Source organism: Capricornis sumatraensis, chromosome 3 (assembly GCF_032405125.1).
Source record: "Capricornis sumatraensis isolate serow.1 chromosome 3, serow.2, whole genome shotgun sequence".
NCBI lineage: Eukaryota > Metazoa > Chordata > Mammalia > Artiodactyla > Bovidae > Capricornis > Capricornis sumatraensis.
Genome location: NC_091071.1, coordinates 169995670 through 170015015, shown reverse-complemented (window position 1 = coordinate 170015015; position 19346 = coordinate 169995670). Strand labels below are relative to the sequence as shown.

Sequence of the window (19346 nt, the reverse complement as noted above, 5' to 3'; positions counted from 1 at the left end):
TGCTTAAACTCCTTAAACCTCCTCATCTGTAAAATGGGTATATTAATAAAATCTGCTATGTGATGAAGTGAAATGATGCATGTGAGGTGCCTGTTGGGTTACTGTGCACAGTAAATGTACAGAAAGGTCAATCTCATTGTTCCTGTTTTACATATGGGGAAACTGAGGCCCAGATAGGCTGAATTACTTGTCCAAGAATATAGAGACTTGGTGACTGTTGTCCCTCGGTATCTGGGGGGATTGGTTCCAGAACCAATGAGAAAACTGGAGCACAGAGAGGCTGGCTAAATAAATTGCCCAAGTTGACACATCTTCTAAGTAGCTGTATTACCACTACAGCTTCAAGGGTTGCTAGAAGAAATTATCAAAAACGGGGTAGCTTAAAACAATAGAAATCTATTCTCTCACAATTCTGGAGGCTAAAAGTCCAAAACTGAGGGGTCAGCAAGGTTCAGTCCTTCTTGGAGGCTCTGGGGAGAATCTGTCCCAAGCCTCTCATCTCCTTGTTTCAGGTGGCTGCCAGCAATTCTCGGAATTCTGTGGCTTGCAGAGGCACCACTCCGGTCTCTGCCTCTGTCTTCATATCTGTGTGCCTGTCTCTGTGTCCAAATTTTCTTCGTCTTATAAGAATACCAGTCATACTGAATGTAGGGATGACCTTGTCTTACCTTGATGACATCTGCAAACGAGACCTTATTTCCAAATAAGGTCACATTCATTCCCAGGTTCCAGATGGACATCAATTTTTGAACCCAGCCTGGCACCCAAAAGTACATTTACACTCAGGCAGTCTGGCTTCTGAGCCTGTGCTGTTAATCACTGGTTATACTGCCTTTCAGTAAGATTATTAATATACAGTCGGCATTTGAATAGCATGGGTTTGAGATGTGTGGGTCCACTTATACATGGATTTTTTCCCAATAAATATGGTACCTGGACAAACCCCAGCTGTAAAATGGGTATATTAAGATCTGTAGGAGATTTCAAGGGATTTCATTTTACAGATCTTTAAATTAATTGTGTGGGGGAAAGTTTGTGTTTGATTAGAGATCCCGGTACCTGGAATCAAAAGAACTGAAGTTTGAATCCTGATTCTATCTGAACTGTTCCCACTTCCTGCTTTTTCTTTTCTTTCAAATATTTATTTTTTATTTATTTGGCGGTATAGATTCTTAGTTGTGGCACGTGGGATCTAGTTCCCTGACCAGGGATCGAACCCAGCACCCCTGTATTGGGAACACAGAGTCTTAGCCACTGGACCACTAGCCCGAATTCCCCACTTCCTGCTTTTGTGTGAGTCATTTATCAATTCCTTCTTTTTTGAGGTGGACATAGCAATACACAGATCTTCGACTGTGCAGGGATTCAGAGCTTGTAACCCTGAATTGTTAGAGGGTCAGCTGTATATATAATTCTCCCCCTTTTTCCTACAAAAGGTGGAATATCATATATGCTGCTCTGCACCATGCTTTTTAAAATTAAACATATATTTTTTAAAATTTTATTTGTTTATTTTATTTTAAAAATTTGTTATTTGACTGTGTTGGGTCTTAGTTGTGACATGTGGGATCTAGTTCCCTGACCAGCCTTGGGAGCATGGAGTCTTAGCCATTGACCACCAGGCAAGTACCTGTACCTTGCTTTTAAAACTTACTATCCTTACAGATATCCTTTCCCTGTCAGGATGCATGGATCTCCCTTATTCTCTTTCATAGTTAAATAGTATCTCATTTTATGGATGGATTGTACTCTGCCTAACTCAGCACTCACTGACAGACAGTTGAGTTGTTTTCAGTCTGTCGCTATTGCAAACAGCGCTGCCGAGAATAATCATGTCCATACATCATTTCTCACTTCTGCAAGTATATCCGAAGTATAAATTCCCAGAAGTAGGATATCTGGATGCATTTGTAATTTTGATAGATTTTGCCAAAATGCCCTTCTGGGGACTTGTACCAATTTATATTTGCAGGTGTGAGAGTATGGTTTCCTTACAGAAAGGCCCACAGAGTATATTATTAAACTTTTGGATTTTTCACCAGGCAGATAAGACGTGGTATCCCACCATGTTTTTCCTGATTTTCATTTTTTTTCAATTGTGTTTGATCTTCTTTCCATATGTTTAAAAGCCATTTGTATTTACTTTTCTGCAAACTGTCAATTCATATCTTTGCCTATTTCTACTAGATTGTTGATCCTTTTAGTGGCCTTCCAGGAATTCTTTATAAATTAGAGAGATGACCCTTTGTCTATGATCTGAGATATGAATCTTTTCCTCTATTTTGTCATTCATCTTATGACTTGATTTATGTGATTTTTTTATTTACATGATTTTTTTCCATGCAAAAGTTTATTTTTATATAATTGACTTTATCAATCTTTTCTAATGACATTTTGGTTTTTGAGTCGTCAATTAGACATTTCCCACTTTGAGATTACAGATTCCCTCGTTTTCCTTTAGTGCTTTTATTTTAATTTTTTAACATTTAAAACTTTGACCCCTTTGGAGCTTATCCTAGTGCTCTTATGTGAGGTAGAGATCTCATTTTCCCTCCCAACTGGCTACCTAGCTGTCCCAACACTATTTATTAGAGAGTTCATTCTTCACTTTGAGATGTCACTTTCATCAAGTACTAAATTCTTCTGTACAGTTGGGTCTATTTCTGGACATTCTAGTCCAGCCCATTCCTTTGTCTCTTCCTGCACCAAAAGCAAGTTGTTTTAATTACTGAGGATTTAAACATTATTATCTATAGTAGTATGGTGAATGTTGCCTTTCTTTTTTTATAGTTTCCTGATACTCTTTCGTCACCCTCCCCCCCTTTTTTTTTTCCTGAGGGGTAAGGAACCGTAGGAGACTTCATGGGACTTACACTCTTGCAAGTAGGGGAACATACAATAACCAAATAATTATCTGTCACTTGATAATGCCAAGAAAACATCAATAAAGCAGATAAAAGGACAGAAGGCAAGTAGGACGTAGTATTCAGTATTTCAAGGAAGCCCTTGAATGAGTTGGTGACACCTGAGTGAAGGGAGGAGGTCACCTGAATATCTGGGGAAGCGATTCCAGCGGCACCAAGGGCAAATGCAAAGGCTTGAGGCGGGAGCATGCCTGGCATGTTGAAAAACAGCAAGGCAGCCCGTGCAGCTGCAATGGAGCTCTCAGAGGGGAGAGTGGGAGGCGATGAGGTAGCTCAGGCAGGCCGTCCAGGTCACAGCAAGGACGCTGGCTTTTCCTCTGGGCTGGGGAGCCGTGGGAGGGAGTTGAGCAGAGGAGTGACATGTTCTGACCTCCCTTTTATCAGGGTGGCTCAAGCTGCTGAGTAGAGAGCAGACTGCACTGCTGAGGGCAGAACTGGAGAGGGCAACAACATTGGGGATGGGTGAATGAATTATAACTCGGTTTCCTTGTCAGTCTCCTCCTTTGCAAGGACTGGCACTGAGCTTATCAAGTGACGGATGCACAGAGTAGGCATGGATAAACAATTGGCGGGGGGAAGGGAGAGAGGATAACAGGAGGAGGCAGGAGAGGCAGGGTTCCCCTGGGGAACGGCTCTGCAAAGGCCACAGAACCGAGAGTGAGCCGAAGCGATGAGAGAGCCAGTTCCTCAGCAGAGATGGAGGCCAAGAGGGGCTGAAGCTGGGGAAGCTATGCCCCCTCCCCTCACCTGCTGCCTGCCCCACCCAGGATCTGTGACTTCCATCAAGGACCAGGTTATATGCAGTTTATACTGGCGTTTTGCCATCACAGGGACCCTGAAGAGGAGGCCATGCTCTTTGAGAGGGTTCAAGGGTGTTTTAATTATTGAGGATTTAAACATTATTATCTATAGTAGTATGGAGAGCTGGGAGAGAGAAGAGCAGTTTTCCTGAAGACCAGCACACAGAGACCCCGGGGAGGGATAATATTCCCCCTTTACAAATGATAAACAGAGGCTCCAAGAAAGGAAACCACTGAAGGTCACGCAGGAAATAACTGGCCCAGTCTAGTTTCAGAGACTTGATGGTTACCAGAATGCTGCTTGGCCACTGCCTAATTTTAGTCTAGGTCCCTCCGTGGTTTGGGGGAGTGGTGATCAAGTACAGAAGGGGCGACTCCTGGCATACAGTCAGCTCTTAGCTGGGGCCCGAGGCCCCAGTCCGGGTAGGATCCAGCTGGATCCAGGAGCCGTGGACCCTCAGGACCTCATGATGCTCTGGTAGCAGGGTCAGTAGGTAAGAGGCAACAAGCTGAGAGGTAGAAGAAAGAGGCTGGGCTTTCAAGTCTACCCTGGCTTGGCCACTATCTCATTTGTGCGACCTTAGATAAACAGCATCCAACCAGAAACCCCAGCTCACGCGTCTGTAAAATGGGGACAGCATCTCCCGCCTTACAAGGCGGGCATGGAGTCTGGCGGAGGCAATAGGAATCCAGTGCTACTCCTCATCCAGCTCTTTGGGGTCTGAGTTTGGGGTGGGGGTTTCGGGAAGAGATGAAGAGTGTCCAGAAGAGTTGGGGTGGTGGTGGTGGTGGTGTGTGGGGCTGTGTTTCTGGGACTTTCCTGGCTGAGGTCAGAGGCCCGAAATAGTGGCGCTCCGGCGAGCGCGTAGAGGTCTGGTCTGGTCTGGTCGCCAGTTCTCTGCCCCGCCCTCTGCGGGGAGCGGTTCAGCCGCAACGCGGGCCCCCTGCGCTGTCCCATCTCCCGGCAGAAGAGCGAGAGCCTGGCCAAAGGCTCAGCGCTACGTGAACGTGCCCCAGGGGACCCCGATGAGCCGAGGCCGGCGCAGCTGCAGACGGCGTCGCCGAGGTCCACGAGGACACCTCGCCGAGATCCCTCGGCTCAGCTCCCACGGCTTCCACGCCGACGGCAGTGGCGGTAAGAGCCGCGGCCCCGGGAGCCCGCCAATCAGGAGGCAGAGGCCGCCTCCGGGCACGCCCCCATGACGTCACTCATCCGGCCCTGGAAGTCCCGCCCAGTGGCCGGGCCTGGGAAAAGCCTCGAAGGAGCAGTGGGTGGGGCTTGTCGAAGGGTTAAAATAACTCCCTTGTAAATCGCGCACGTAGCTATAGCTACCCTGAGAAATATATAGGCAGGTGAATCGTTTTCTAAGTTTTAAAATGTACTTATTCACTCAGTCACTCATCCACCCATTCATCGGTCTGTGCATCCAGCTGTCCATCTTAACTGTCCGCTCAGCCAAAGCTTCGGCGCGTCTCTTGTGTGCCGGGCGCTGAGCTGGGTGCTGGTGATAAACGCCGATGAGCCCTGTGGTTATGTCTCAGAACGCTCAAGTCTAGTGAGCAAGTCTGACAGTAACAAATGTTTACACCCATCATGCTTTTATTACAACCGTGATCAATTCTAGCAACATACGGAACCGGCTGCCGGAATAAAGGAGTGTTGAATTTAGATTGGGGGCTCGGGTCTCTGGAGAAGTTACCTTCCAGCTGATTCCTGAAGCGACAAAAGTGTTCCAAGCAAAGGAAAGAACTTGTGGAAAGACACTGAACTTGGCAGGCTCTTGCAGGTTTCTGGGAAGGGGAAAGAGGCCAGTATGGCTGGAAAAGAGTTGGGGGAGGGGAGGCACAGTGAGATAAGACTCTGGAGATTTGGGGGAGCCGATTATTAAAGACCTCAAGGGCCATATTAAAGAAGTAGAACTTTATTCTAAGTGTGATGAGCAGCTACTGGTTGGGTTTTTGGGGGAAGTGTCACTTGATCTCCTTTGTTTTCAGATCTTGGCCCTGTGTGGAGAATTAATAAGAGTGAACACAAGGATCAAGAGTGGACACAGGGTAACCTCTTAGAAGGAGTTTGTGGGCGCCCTCTAGGCCTGAGGGTAGCGACCTGGATGCTGAGAGGAGGGCCATGTGGGTGGAAACTGGTGAACAGACTCAAGAAATAATTCGAAAGCAGATCTACAGGTTGCCTGGTTGCTCAGTTGAATGGGGTTGGATGGGGGAGGCAGAAGGAGATTAAAATTAAATTCCCTGGTTGGGCGGTTACTTATAGAGTCCCTCTGGAGGCCAGGCACTGTCCTAGTGAGGCTGACTGGGTTCAAGTCCTGGCCTGTCACTTGCCAGCTGTTTACCTTGGGGAAGTGACTTGACATCTCTCTACCTTCATTTCTTTTCTGTGAAATGAGGATCCTAATAACCCCTAAGGAGATTGTGGTAAGGATTAAATGAGGTGATATAAGTAAAACCTTGGATCTGGGTGTTTGGGACTAGGTTCTGAGGTTCCTTAGACTTGAATTTGGGGCTGAGTGTTTGGGTCTGTTTCTTGAAGCAACCAAGGCTCCATTCTTTTAATTTTTTAAAAGAAGATGTTCTCTTTTTAAAACTTTATTTAAAAAACATTTATTTATTTTTGGCAGTGTGGAGTCTTTGTTGCTGCATGCAGGCTTTCTCTAATTGCAGTGAGCTGAGGCTACTCTCTAGCTGCGATGTGTAGGTTTCTCATTGCGGTGGCTTCTTTTGTTGCAGAGCACGGGCTGTAAAATGCAGGCTCAGTAGTTGTGGCACAGTTGCCCTGAGGGATGTGCAGTCTTCCCAGACCAGGAATCAAACCAATGTCCCCTACATTAGTAGATAGATTCTAACCACTGAACCACCAAGGACGTCCAAGTCTCCATTTCTTTACTGGCCTTATACAGAAAATTAAAACAGGATGACATGCTAGCCTAGTGGTTCCCCACATGTCTGTCTGCACATGAAAATCACCCAGAGAATTTTTTTTTAACTTCCAAAGCCCAGGCTACACCCCAAACTAGTTAAATAACAATTTTTGTGGGTAAGACACATATCAGTATGTTTTGATCCCTCCAGGTAATTCCAGCTGTAGATAAGTTTGAAACTGCTGTGGTAGTGAGAAAAAAGGAGGCTCCTTTAAAGTGTGGTCAAGGAGGGCTTCTCAGAGTAGGTGATATTTGAGTGGAGACCCCAGAGTAAAGAAGGCTATCATTGGAAGGTCGGTGGGGGTAGGTGGCCCCTTTGGTCAAATGTCTAGCCTAGGTTCCTACATACCTGGAGGTACCTTTGGGCCTGTTTCTTTGAGCCATCAAGACCCCATTCCTTTACTGATCTGGTACAAATGAGCCTCCCCTAATCTGACCTCCCTGTGGCTTCACAGAACCTGGAAAAGGTGTGACCTTGCCTGTCAGTCCTGTCTGTTTCATGGAAACCACAGAGGGAAAGGGAATAGAAGGCTGCTCTGGGCCTCTTCATAGGGTCTTCCTAGGGCCTTCTTCTCCCCGTGAGCCAGGAAGTCCATGCTCCCTAACCTTCTGCCCCTCCCCCACAACTGGCTCGCTTAAAGGAAGTGGCTCTTCAGTTCTTCACAGGAAGCCACAGGCCTCCTCTGCCTCTACTCCCTCCAGCTACTGCTGACCCAGGCCGTCTCCTGGCCCAGGCCCCCTTCAAGGCTGGGTCCAGAGATGCCCTCTTCCGGGCATCACCATCTCCCGCCCAGACAAGAAGGGTCTGTGTGGAGTGCTCCTCTCATTGTCTTTAAATCCCCCATGACTCAAGTCTGGGAGCACAGGCTGTGAGCCTGGAAGTGAAACCTGGTCGCAGGGTGTCCTGATTGCTGTGGTCAGGAGTTTGGAAATCCCAGCATTGCAGGACCGAGGGCCTGGAAGGAGAGGAGAGGGCAGCCCTGCAGGCATCCTCAGAGTTGACCACTCCTGTGAGCTTCAGGAGCTCTTGCCGCAGAGCCGGCGCAGAGCCTGAATCATTTTAGTCTCTAGCATCCTTGGTGGGGCTGGCCCCAGGGAGAGCTGTTGATCACAGTGGAGCTGCGGGAGGATGAGTCAGGCTGAGGCGGCTTTCAGGCTGAGACGGCACTGACACCTGGTGGTCATACTCGTGCATAGCACAATGGGACTGTGGGAAGCCTGCCCGGAGAGGGAGTGAGTGGACTTTCAAGGGTCTTGGGGGCCAGGGGGCTCCTTAAAGAATAAAATAAATCTCTAGATAAAGGGGTTTTTATCAAAGAGCAAGACACCTCTAACTTGAGCTCTTTGGAAAGACATTCTAGGTCTAAATGAGAGTCCAGCTCTCCCCTTCCTCTGTTTTATAGCCTAGGATCTTGAGGTCCAGAGAGAAATGATGATGTCAGAGGACCTCAACGTTGTTTTCCATCAAGTCAGCCATGCAGATGGGATCTATTTTTGGATTTGTGTTAGGGTGCGGTCCCAGAGTGAGGAACGGCCCTGCTAGTTTCTAGCCACCCTTCTTTGTGACCAAATAGGCATCTCTCAGCACCATCACCCACCTTAGTCACCGAAGTTGGCACCACAAGGTGGCTTTTGGCCACTTCCAAAAATAAAATCTCAGAGGGCTGGGACCTGACAGACATAGGGGATTCAGAAGGCTGTGCTTCAGGCTCGGCAGTTTTAGAGCAGGAAGTGCCCAGAGACTCTGATGTCCAACCTCCCCTTGTTTTAAAAATGAGGAAGCTGGGACTCAAGGAAGGCAAGTAACCTGCCTGAGTGCCCCACTCTGGAGCTGGACCAGGATTTGGTGTTGTGTCTTTCTGAAGACCATTGCCAAGGAGGAGTCCAAAGGTGATTAGCGACTCCTGACTTGGTGCACTAGTGAATTCTGGGTTTACGCTCATCATTCTGTCTCATACTTTATAGACAAGATGATTGTGGTCCATGAAAGTTGACAAGGATGGGTGAAAGGAGATGGGGGCAAGGAGGTGGTGACAGGGAAGGAGAAAGGGGGGGAGGTCATGAATATTCTGAGGGGCTTCTAATTTGTATGCAGGGGGCTCCAAGTAGGTAGGAACTGGGTCTCTTCCACTGCGGTGTCCTTAATATTTGGCACAGTGCCAGACACAGAGTCAGTGCCCAGTAAATGCTGTGGAATGAAAGTCAAGAGTTATCCTGTACCGGCCCAAAGGGATCCTGTGATAGGCACAGGATAACCTTAAAGACGGGTCATGGCCAGTGTCACTCAGCTTGAGAACTGCTGAGGTCTCAGGTCTAAAATCTGGGGCCAGAGTGGTCCACCTCTCTCTGGCCTTAAATGCTGTTCAGGACAATATGATATCTAAGGACGGTATATGCCCCTGGGGGCAGGATGCCCACCCTTAGGAAGAAAGAAGATCCAGGGCTGTGAGCACTAGAAAGTAAACCTAGGCTCCAAAGTTAGATTATCTAATTCTTGGTTTTATTTTGCTATTTCCTCTTTGCTTTATGCAGGTCCCTAGTCATAATAATGGACATTTACTGAGTGTTTAGCATTTGTCAGGCATCGTGCTAAACTCTGTTCATGATTTCATCTAATCTCATAAGAAATGGCAATCCACTCCAGTATTCTTGCCTGGAGAATCCTATGGACAGAGGAGCCTGGTGGGCTACTGTCCGTGGGTCACAAAGAGTCAGACACGACTGAGCAACTAACACACAGAGGCTATTATTGTTCTCAGTTTACAGGGAAGGGAAATGCAGCACAGGGCAGTGAGGGAACTTGTGCAGGGCACGAAGCATGGTAGGAGAGGGCAGGGCAGCTTTGAACCCAGGTCTGTGGGACTCCAGAGGGACACCCCTAACCACTCTGCTCCACTGCTTCATGGAAAACTCAGCCTCACCTGTGCTAGAGAATATTGAGCAAAAGTTAGGGGCCTGTGTTTACCTGACCACAGCATTAAAGGGGGTTGAGGCCTGCATGGCAGTGACAGCGGGTATTATCAAGAGCTCCCCAGGAAAAGAACAAGTGGTCCAGCCCCTGCCTCCCATGAAGGTTGAGGGAGGTGAAGGGACAGGTGGATGGAAGGAGACTGGCCTCAAGTTCAATTCTATGCACATATATTGAGCACCTGCTGTATGCCAGGCACTGGGGAGGCGAAATGAGTGAGATGCAGTGCCCTCTGTGAAGGGGCTTAGGGAACACACTTCCGTCTCTGGGATATCGACTCTGTGGACAAACTGGGGTGCAATTAGCATGCCTGGGGGAGTGTGACGCCTGAGACATGGGCAGAAGTCCACCGAGGCGGGGCTCAGCTGATGCCCTGTGCTGACTCTCAGGGCAGGGCACTCAGCTCAGCTTCCGCTCCTGGAACAAACTGTGGAGATGGTGTTTGAGGTGCCAGTGGGGCCTCCAGCACCTGTGCCCCCTCTTTCACAAACCCAGCTTCTCTGGTGCCCTGGGGCGAGCCAGCTGGGGCCAACCGTTTGCCACCCGCAGGGTGGCGTTGGACCTGGAGACAGGAGCGAGCACGATATAGCCTCTTAGCTGCCTCTGCATGCTGGCAATCGAAGGGGAAGTTCTGGGTTAGAAGTGGGGCGGGGTGGGGGAGGCCTGAGGACAGCTGGCTGGGCCCTTTAGTGACCAGCGTTTGTGGTTCACACACGGCCACTTCCCTGGGGATGCGGATCTCTCTAGAAGGCTGGTCTGGAATCGAGGCTGGCACACCCACTCAGGCCGGAACCAGAGTCTGTCTCTGCATTAGTGCCAGAACCAGCTGGAGCTTTACTGAAGAGTGGTTTCTGAGGCCTCTTTGCCCTTCTCCCCCCTGCTGAGGTCCTGGCACTCTAGTTCCCTGGACAGGCCTCCCGAACCTCAGATCCTCCCAAGGGCTGGGCCTCCCCTTCCCCCTCAGAAGGCGTGTGGGCTCCAGCTGCAAAGTCCCCACCCTGTCCCCAGAGCTCTCTAAAGGAAGGGAGGCCTTGCTGACCACCCCTACCCCCCAAAAGCTGCTCTTAAACCGTTTCCCCATGACAAAGGTCTGGCCTTATCTGAGGGAGACCCCTCTAGCGCTTCTTTGGGGACTAGAGATCTGGCTTCTCCATCTCTGCCTGATCAGGGACGTAGCTGGAAGCTTCGCTCACTGAGAACAGAATCTGCCTCCCCAGGCACCCTGTGAAATGCAGCCTGGGCGCCCAGGCTGTGACAGGGGTAGCAGGAAGGCTCTGCCAGGAAGGAGTCCCAGAGGACGAGGTATGTCTGAGGTGGGTTGTAAGCTTCAGAAGGACGTCCTAGGCCAAGAGACCAGAACACACCAAGGCTCAGAGGCAAAAGCAGCTGGTCGTGCTCCAGGAGCTGTGATGGGCTCTAGGGAGGGAAATGGGGGTGGGGTGTGTGGATGAGGCAGACCAGAGCCAGATCTTGTTGGGCTTCTCATAGCAACCACGACTCACAGCAGGACTGAGTGTTTTCTGAGAGACGTTTATTCTGTGTGTATGTGTTTTTGTTTTTTTTTTTTACCTCAGTCATTGCCAAGTGTGACAGAGGAAGCTCTGGACTGCAGCTGGAAAAGGAAGACAGGGAGGAAGGCGGGGCTTCCAGGGAGCTGCTGGCTACTTCTTCTCCTTTCTCTCTGCTTACTCTTCTTCTTTCTCTTCTCTTCTCTGTCTGCTTTCGACTTGCTTGTGGACAGTATAGCCCAGAAAGGCCCCGATCTTGGCCATGAGGGCACTGCCACCGCTAGCGCCTGTAATGCAAACGACAGCCGAGTCCCTTGGAGCCCAGGCACCAGGCCCGGGAATCCAAATGTCGGGAAACAACGGGTCAAGTGTACCCTTTTTATTTCCAGCTAGAGGAACAGAGGCCCAGAGGGGACAGGACTCCTGCGAAGAGACTCCCGTCGCCACCCTCCCAACTTGCCATCTCAAATCCGAGATGAAAATGACAAAAATAAGAGCGCATTCTCTTCACGTCTGCGGTGGACACGCTGTGCTATTAGTAATGCTGACCGCCTCCTTGGTGGAGGCCTCGGTGGGAGCTGGTGGTTTGCAAGTGAGACATGTCAACCTTGCCAGTGCCATGTGTGACAGGACAACCTGTCACAACCCTGTGACGCGTGAGAGGGCAGCCGTCTCACAGCACAGGACTGTTGCTGGGCTTGCCCACACCCTTCCTCTCCCACCGTTGGGGGTGTGGCTCGGGCTGTCTTCCCGATGCCCGCTCCGAGAAGGGCCATCTTCTTGGGCTGCTTCTTTGGGCTTTTGTCATCCAGAACTCAGGGGAAGATGGAAGGGAAGGCAGAGGGGCAGTCTGTGAGGGGTGGTTTTTCTGAAGGATGTGGGAGGCCTCAAAGAGAGGGAGAGAGGGAAAAAGAAAAGACAGAGCTGGATGGGAAGACAGAGAGAGAAGTGAAAGCATGTTCTCCAGAAGCACCACCCTGTGCTCTGTGTCTGTCCCCTTCACGATGCTCAAGAAATGCAAGACCAGGCTGAGCATGAGATTGAATTGGGTCACCTCTCCCCGGTTCGTTGCCACTCTGATTTTCTGGGATGGATGAGATTCATAAAGTGATAAACTGAGGATGCCTATCCTGGTTAACGGGGAAACTGAGACTTGTGACTTGGCCAGAGCATCAGTGAGGCCTCTGGCGTTACAGGCTGAAAGCAAGAAGGCCTATTCACTGGGCTTGAATACTGGCAGTGGTACTAACTATATGGGAGAATTTGAGTCAATTCCTTAATCCCCAGGAGGGTGCCTCAGTTTCCCCACGGTGTGTAGAGCCGAGTTAGGCTGTGGAAAGGGCTCAGGGCAGTAAAGGAGGCCCCTGGCCTGGGTGTTCCCGCCTCCAGGAACCCTGCCCGGACTCACCCAGGCTCTGCAGCGTGGCCACCAGCCCCCCGGCCGGCACTCCGCCTCCGTTCGCCACGGCCGACCAGCTCATCAGTGAGGAGGCCACCGAGTTGGCGGCGATGCCGGTGCTCGCGAAGCCCAGCACGGGCAGTGCCGCGGCCATGAGTCCTGGAGGAAGAGGGGGGCGGTGGGTGAGGGACGCCGGCTGCAGGGCCCGTCCGCATCTTCCCACGCTCCCCTCGCTGCAGACCTACCGCCTCCGACGGCCATGTAAGTCACCATGCCCCAGAAGCTCGAGTCGCTGTTTTCCTCTGAGCGTCTTTTTCCGTCTGGAAGGAGAATGGACAAATTCCAGTGGGGAGCAAGGTCCCCTATTCGGTGCCCGAAGCTCCAGACCACCCGGACAGGTAGGACCACCATCCTCCCATTTTGGAGCTCCTCAATGAAGGATAGCGGCTTTTCCTAGGTCGCCGGGCCTGGCACAGAACTGGCTTGAATTCATTTCGAGAGAACGGACCAACGGACAGAGAAGAGATTCGAACCTGGGACTTTGGCTACAGGGAGCCCCGCCCCCAGGGAGCCCCGCCCCCCGCCGCCGCCGCCCCGCGCTGTCCATTGGAATAGCTCCTCACATTCAGAAGCATGCCTGGGTCTCTAAACGAGGGATCCTGAAACTCTCCGCTTTTTAATCCTTGGGTGCCCCAAGATCCTTACCTTCCTCCCCGCAGCAGCCGCAGGTGTACAGTAGCAGGTAGCACAGGAACAGCGATACCGCCTTCTGCCGCATGGTGGCGCAGCTCAAGGCTTTGTCACCGTATCTGGGTTAGGGGCAGAGGAAAGACACGGTCCCCTTATTGGAACCACGCCCGTTCGGTGGTAATTCCCTTTCAATTGGAGGATGAGTCCACAAAAAGCAGCAGGATCCTCTGAACTGAGCCCAGGACACCCTCTAAGGAGCCACAGGCTTTTCGTTTCCTCGCTGCCCCAGCGGCGCTGATGTTTCTGCCACTCTATTAGTCGTGAGAATTACAGGAGAGAATCCTCTTCTGGTACTATGCCTGGCATGTACTTCACCAGAAGTCAGCTAGTATCCTTACTGTGGTTTTTGTAATTGGCTTTTTTTCTGGCTGTGTGACCTTAAGCAGGATACCTGGGACTTCTTTGAGCCTCAGTTTCCTTAACCCTAATGTGGGGGTGTTAATAGAGCCTATTTTAGGGGGTGGCTGTGGGTTTTTGCAACTGTGCACCGCTGTATCCCTAGCGTTTAGAACAGTACCTGTCACATAGGATTTTCTAAACAATGGTTGTTGATAGATTTATTCTTCCAATGCATTGAATATTTATAGGCACAACATACTGCCTCAGATTAACTTTATTTTTCAGAAAGCAGAAAGGGGTAAAGGAACTTGCCCAAGGTCACACCCAAATCCTGCAGCCTAGACACACACTCAAGACTGTCAGAATCCAAAACCTATGCTCTTTCCATTATACCACAAAATAGAAACACAGTTCCCTGCCCCCACCACAGTTTACCTTTAATATGATCTTTGTTCATTCAATGTGTTTTCCTTGAAATAAAAACAAACAAGCAGAAATTCCCCCAAAACTTCCCCTGGACTGAACACTTACTCAGCACTTTATGGCACAAGGTTAATTATACCTATAACAACCTCATGAAATAGGTACCATTGTACTTAACCACATGTTATAAATAAGGACACTGAAGCTCAGAAAGGGGATACTTCCGAACCTACCCAGCTAGGAAGAAGCAGAGTCAAGATTTAAAGCCACAGTTAACTGATGCCACACCCACACTTTGAACATCTGCTTCCGATCACTTCATCTATCCTCCAAGATAAACTCACCATCACATTAGATCCTATAATAAAGGGGTTTCAGAAATCATCCAGTCCTTTGGGCAGGTAAAGTAGCTTGATCCTCATTTTTACAGAACTGAAGCCCAGAGAAATGAAGTGACAGGGTTAAGGCCACAGATCGCTGACACGGCACCTATAAGCTAAGTCTCATGACTCTTTAGGGGCTTGCAACCCAAGCCCCTAAAAGCCCACCAACCCATCCCTTCAGACCAGTCTTGGTCCAAGGCACTCAGGAGTGTAGCCTCCCTGAGGAATGGGCATTCTAGCTCTTATGGAATGAGGCTCCCAGGCAGGCAGCCTGGCAGAGGTTGGCAGCTTGACACCCACACCTTAGAGCTTCTGGGTTTACCTTGGAGGAGAGCAGAGAAGGAATCTTCCTGCCTGGATGGAGCCTGCTGCTAGAAGGGAACAGCAGTGAAGTAACAGTCCTCAGGCTGGTTTTTTTTATAGCCCTTTCAGATTGCCTCTAAGTGGCCAATCAGCATCAGAGTTTCCAGTTTCGTTTTCCCTTTTCAGTTTCTCGCGCCCTGCAGCATCTTTTCTCCTCCCTTCCAGTTCTGCTCACGGACAGCATCTCTACTGAGCTGCCTAGTGGCTAAAAGACGTAATTCAAGCTGGAGACTTTCTGAACAGCTCAAAGTATTCAAAGCAGGTCAAACTAGACTGGGATCCACAGTCCTACTGGGCTTAGCCACTTAGACCACCAGTTCCTCCTAAGGCAGAAAGTCTCTCACAATTCAACTGAATTAATAATAATGCCTACCATTTGTTGAAGAGCTTCCCTGGTGGCTCAGAGGTAAAGAATCCACCTGAAATGCAGGAGACTTGGGTTTGATCCCTGGATCGGGAAGATCCCCTGGAGAAGGAAATCACAACCCCCTCCAGTATTCTGGGAATCCTGGGAAATCCCATGGACAGAGGAGCCTGGTGGGCTACAGTCCATGGGATCACAAAAGAGTCAGGCATGACTTGCATGCGTGTGTGCTCAGTGGCTTCAATTGTTTCCGATTCTTTGAGACCCCATGGACAGTGACTAAACAGCAAGTCATATATTGAGCACTTGCTGCACACAAGGGTCCAGGAAAGATATCCAATCTCACAACAGTCTTGAGAAGTACTGTCACTATTTATAATCGTGTTTTGCAGATGAGGAGATTAAAGCTTGTGGAAATGAAATCATTCCATTGTTCTCTTAACCTGACTGCTTCTGGCTGATGGGTATGTAGTAACACTAGTGAAGCCCATGTTCATGAGGCCATTGTCTCAGATCCTTTGCCATAAAATGGGTCTTCCTGCCCTGGGTATTGGATTGAGCATTCTTTCAACCTTTGGATGGTGATGACTGAAGAACTAGAATGCAACCCATATTTGGAGTAAATAACAATTCCAGGTTTTTTTCCAGTTTTTTTTTGGGCTCCAAAATCACTGCAAATGAAATTAAATCACTGCAGCCATGAAATTAAAAGACGCTTGCTCCTTGGAAGAAAAGCTATGACCAACCCAGACAGCATATTAAAAAGCAGAGACATTACTTTGCCAACAAAGGTCTGTCTAGTCAAAGCTATGGTTTTTCCAGTAGTCACGTATGGATGTGAGAGTTGGACTATAAAGAAAGCTGAGCGCGGAAGAATTGATGCTTTTGAACTGTGGTGTTGGAGAAGACTTTTGAGAGTCCCTTGGACTGCAAGATCCAACCAGTCCATCCTAAATGAAATCAGTCCTGAATATTCATTGGAAGGACTGATGCTGTAGCTGAAACTCCGAAACTTTGGCCACCTGATGTGAAGAACTGACTCATTGGAAAAGACCCTGATGTTGGGAAAGATTGAAGGTGGGAGGAGAAGGGACGACAGAGGATGAGATGATTGGATGGCATCATCGACTCAATTGACATGAATTTGAGTAAACTCATGAGTTGGTGATGGACAGGGAGGCCTGGTGTGTTTCAGTCCATGGGGTCACAAAGAGTTGGACACGACTGAGCGACTGAACTGAACTGAACAATTCCAGTAAGGATGAATCATTTCCTCTCCAAGCTGGAAAGGGGTTGATGTAATTGACCTGTGCCCAGGTGACTGGCTGCTCTCCCTAACCAACATTTCTGTGCAGCTGCCTGCTGCTGCCTGGTTGGCTAGTTGTTGGCTGTTGTTAGGTCAGCCTTGATGAAAGGGAGCCCAAGTTGTCAGGTGTATTCATAGCCTCCATCCTTGCCACCTGGGCCATCCTTTTATGGGTCTTTTGCAAAACAGCAGGGTGGCTAAGTTTAGAGGATGGCTGACATCCACAAGATGGGACATCTGACCCTTTGGCTGGAGAGCCTTGATGGTCTTTGGTGAGTGTTAGTGTGGGACGCAGAGATCTGCATGCCTTGCACCCACTCCCATAAGTCCATCTACATGCCCCTTACCCTGACCTGCTTATCTCCGAAATCCCACCCTTCCTGATCTGTGCTCTTGACCAACTAGCCAAACCATTTGCTAGTCAGTAGGAGTTAGTGTGTGTTTGCGCTTCAGCCCACCGCTTCCCACACACAAAGGGAATGACAAAGCATACTGCTTGGAGTTTTGCTCCCAGGGAGGATTGACTGCTGTCCTTTGGGGCTGCCCCTACCTGGGATTATAATAGAGTGGTCCATTTCCAGCTGGTGCCTATTCTGTTGCTGTTGTTCAGTCACTAAGGCATGTCCAACTCTTTTTGACCCTCATGGACTGCAGCACTCCAGGCTTTCCTGTCCTTCACTATCTCCCAGAGTTTGTTCAAGTTCATGTCCATTGAGTTAGTGATGCTATCTAACCATCTCATCCTCTGCCACCGTCTTCTCCTTTCGCCTTCAATCTTTCCCAGCATCGGGGTCTTTTCCAATGAGACTGCTGTTTGCATCAGGTGGCCTAAGTACTGGAGCTTCAGTGAATATTTAGGGTTGATTTCCTTTAGGATTAACTGGTTTCTTCAGCCCTTAGCCTTATTTATGGTCCAACTCTCACATCTATACATGACTACTGGAAAAGCCATAGCTTTGACTAGACGGACCCTTGTCAGCAAAGTGATATCTTTGCTTTTTAATACTCTGACTAGGTTTGTCATAGCTTTCCTTCCAAGGAGCAAGCGTCTTCTGCCTACAATGATCTATCTGTAAAATATATTCTACTCTCTTCCTTTATCAGTTGGTTGCAGGGAATCCTCCATGAGGCCATAGGTATGAGTTAAAGAAGTGTTAAATCCATAGAGTTAGATGTCATGGGAGTCTGAGATGTCTGTTCATTTGATTTACTCATGCCTCTGGATCCTTTGAGCATAGCCCTGAATGTACCACTTCCATCATGTTGGATTGCTGCTGTGCTCATCTGATAACATCTAGCTTTAGATATATAGCCACCTGACCTCTGGTGGTCACATGCTCAGTCACTACTGGGACCCAGAGACACAGAAGAACCTTTTTGTTCAAATGGACCACGGTAATTATGGCCTTGCTCCAGAATCCTAGGGGTCCTCATTCCAGCCCTTCTATCTGAGCTTTCAGAGACTCCCCACAGAAACTATATCCACCACAGATTCCTCCAGCAACACTGTCTCTGCAGGATCATATAATCCAAAGTGGCAGCATTGGCTGTTTTATGATCTGAACCTGCTATAAAGCCCTCTCTTGGTCTGGGCGCCACTCAAAATTGGCAGCTTTCCAGGTCACCTAATAAAGGGTTGGAGAAGTACTTCTAAGGGTGTATATTCCGACTCCAAAATCCAAAGAGCTCTCCACTGCTTTGGCCCAAAACTGCATTTTTCTAAGAGATGTGTGGGGTTAGATAACTGGCCCTGGCAGGCCTCAGAAAACACTGAACCCCTAAAAATATTCCCAGTTGTAGCAGGACCATGAATTTTCATGCAATTTTTCTTCTACTCTCTGGCGAATATGGTGCTTTCCATTTCCTGTTCATATCCAGTGAGTGAGCATGATGTCACCCGTATAGTGGACCACTATGATGTTCTGTGGGATCTCAAGGTGATCAAAGTTCCTGAAGACTGTAGATAACAGAGAGCCGGTAAGCTAACAAAGCCCTCAGGGGAGAGAGTAAAGGTGCTTATTGTAGTATTGTGATGTAAAGGCAAACTAACTGCCTTTGATCATCTCTTCTCTGAGTATTGAAATGAAAGCTTTTGCTAAATCAACAACCACACACACAAGTGCTGGAGTTGTGCTGATATGCTCCAGTAAAGGTACCACATCCTGAAGAGCAGCTCTGATGGGGGCTATCACAAGATTAAATTCACAGTAGTCTATTCATCATCTGCCATGATCCATCTGTTTTCCTGGAGGCCAGACAGGTGAATTGAATGGGGATATGATGGGGAATCCAAGCTCAGCCAGAGTTTTAGATCAGAAATAATACTGCACAAATCATCTGTAGGGCAGTGTGTGGTCAATTTTATGTGTCAACTTGGCTAGGCCACAGTACCCAGATATTTGGTCAAACGCTACTCTAGGTGTTGCTGTGAAGGTAGTTTTTACATGAGATTTACATTTAATCAGTGTACTTCGAGTAAAGCAGATTGTCTTCTATAATGTGGGTGAGCCTCATTCAATCAGTTAAAAGCCTTAGGAGGAAAAAAAAGACTGACTCCTCCTCGGAAGGGGGAATTCTGCCAGCAGTCTGCCTTTGGGCCCAGCTGTAACATCAATTCTTTCCTGACTGTCCGGGTGGCTAGTCTATCCTGCAGATCGTGGGCGTGCCAGCCTCCATAATTGCATGAGCTAATTCCTTAAAATAAATCACTCCCTTTCTATATATGTACACTTCCTATTGGTTCTGTTTCTTTGGAGAACCCTGACTAAAGCAGGGAGTTTCAGGAGCTTCTGCTTGGCTCTTCCTGTCATAATAGCCATTACTCCATAGATCATGGAACCAATGACAGGATTCTGTCAGCTTCTATGGGACCCACTGGACTTA

At 48.8% G+C, this 19346-nt stretch overlaps 1 protein-coding gene across 1 annotated transcript; it reads right to left on the bottom strand.

Moving 5' to 3' along the window:
• Positions 1-11177: 11177 nt before the first annotated feature.
• IFI6 (interferon alpha inducible protein 6) lies at positions 11178-14864 on the bottom strand. The gene is made up of 5 exons (XM_068968300.1): positions 14753-14864; positions 13241-13344; positions 12781-12855; positions 12545-12694; positions 11178-11423 (listed from the first exon to the last, which is right to left on the bottom strand). The coding sequence occupies exons 2-5, from the start codon at positions 13311-13313 to the stop codon at positions 11314-11316; spliced, it is 408 nt and encodes a 135-aa protein (XP_068824401.1). The 5' UTR covers positions 13314-13344; positions 14753-14864; the 3' UTR covers positions 11178-11313.
• Between the last annotated feature and the right edge of the window lie 4482 nt (positions 14865-19346).

Excerpts from the sequence above, each read along its gene's own strand:
- IFI6 (XM_068968300.1), bottom strand. The coding sequence starts at position 13,313 with ATGCGGCAGAAGGCGGTATCGCTGTTCCTGTGCTACCTGCTACTGTAC. Across the intron at positions 12,695-12,780 it reads TTACATGGCCGTCGGAGGCG|GACTCATGGCCGCGGCACTG; the intron begins GTAGGTCTGCAG and ends CTCTTCCTCCAG. Across the intron at positions 11,424-12,544 it reads GGCCACGCTGCAGAGCCTGG|GCGCTAGCGGTGGCAGTGCC; the intron begins GTGAGTCCGGGC and ends TTTGCATTACAG.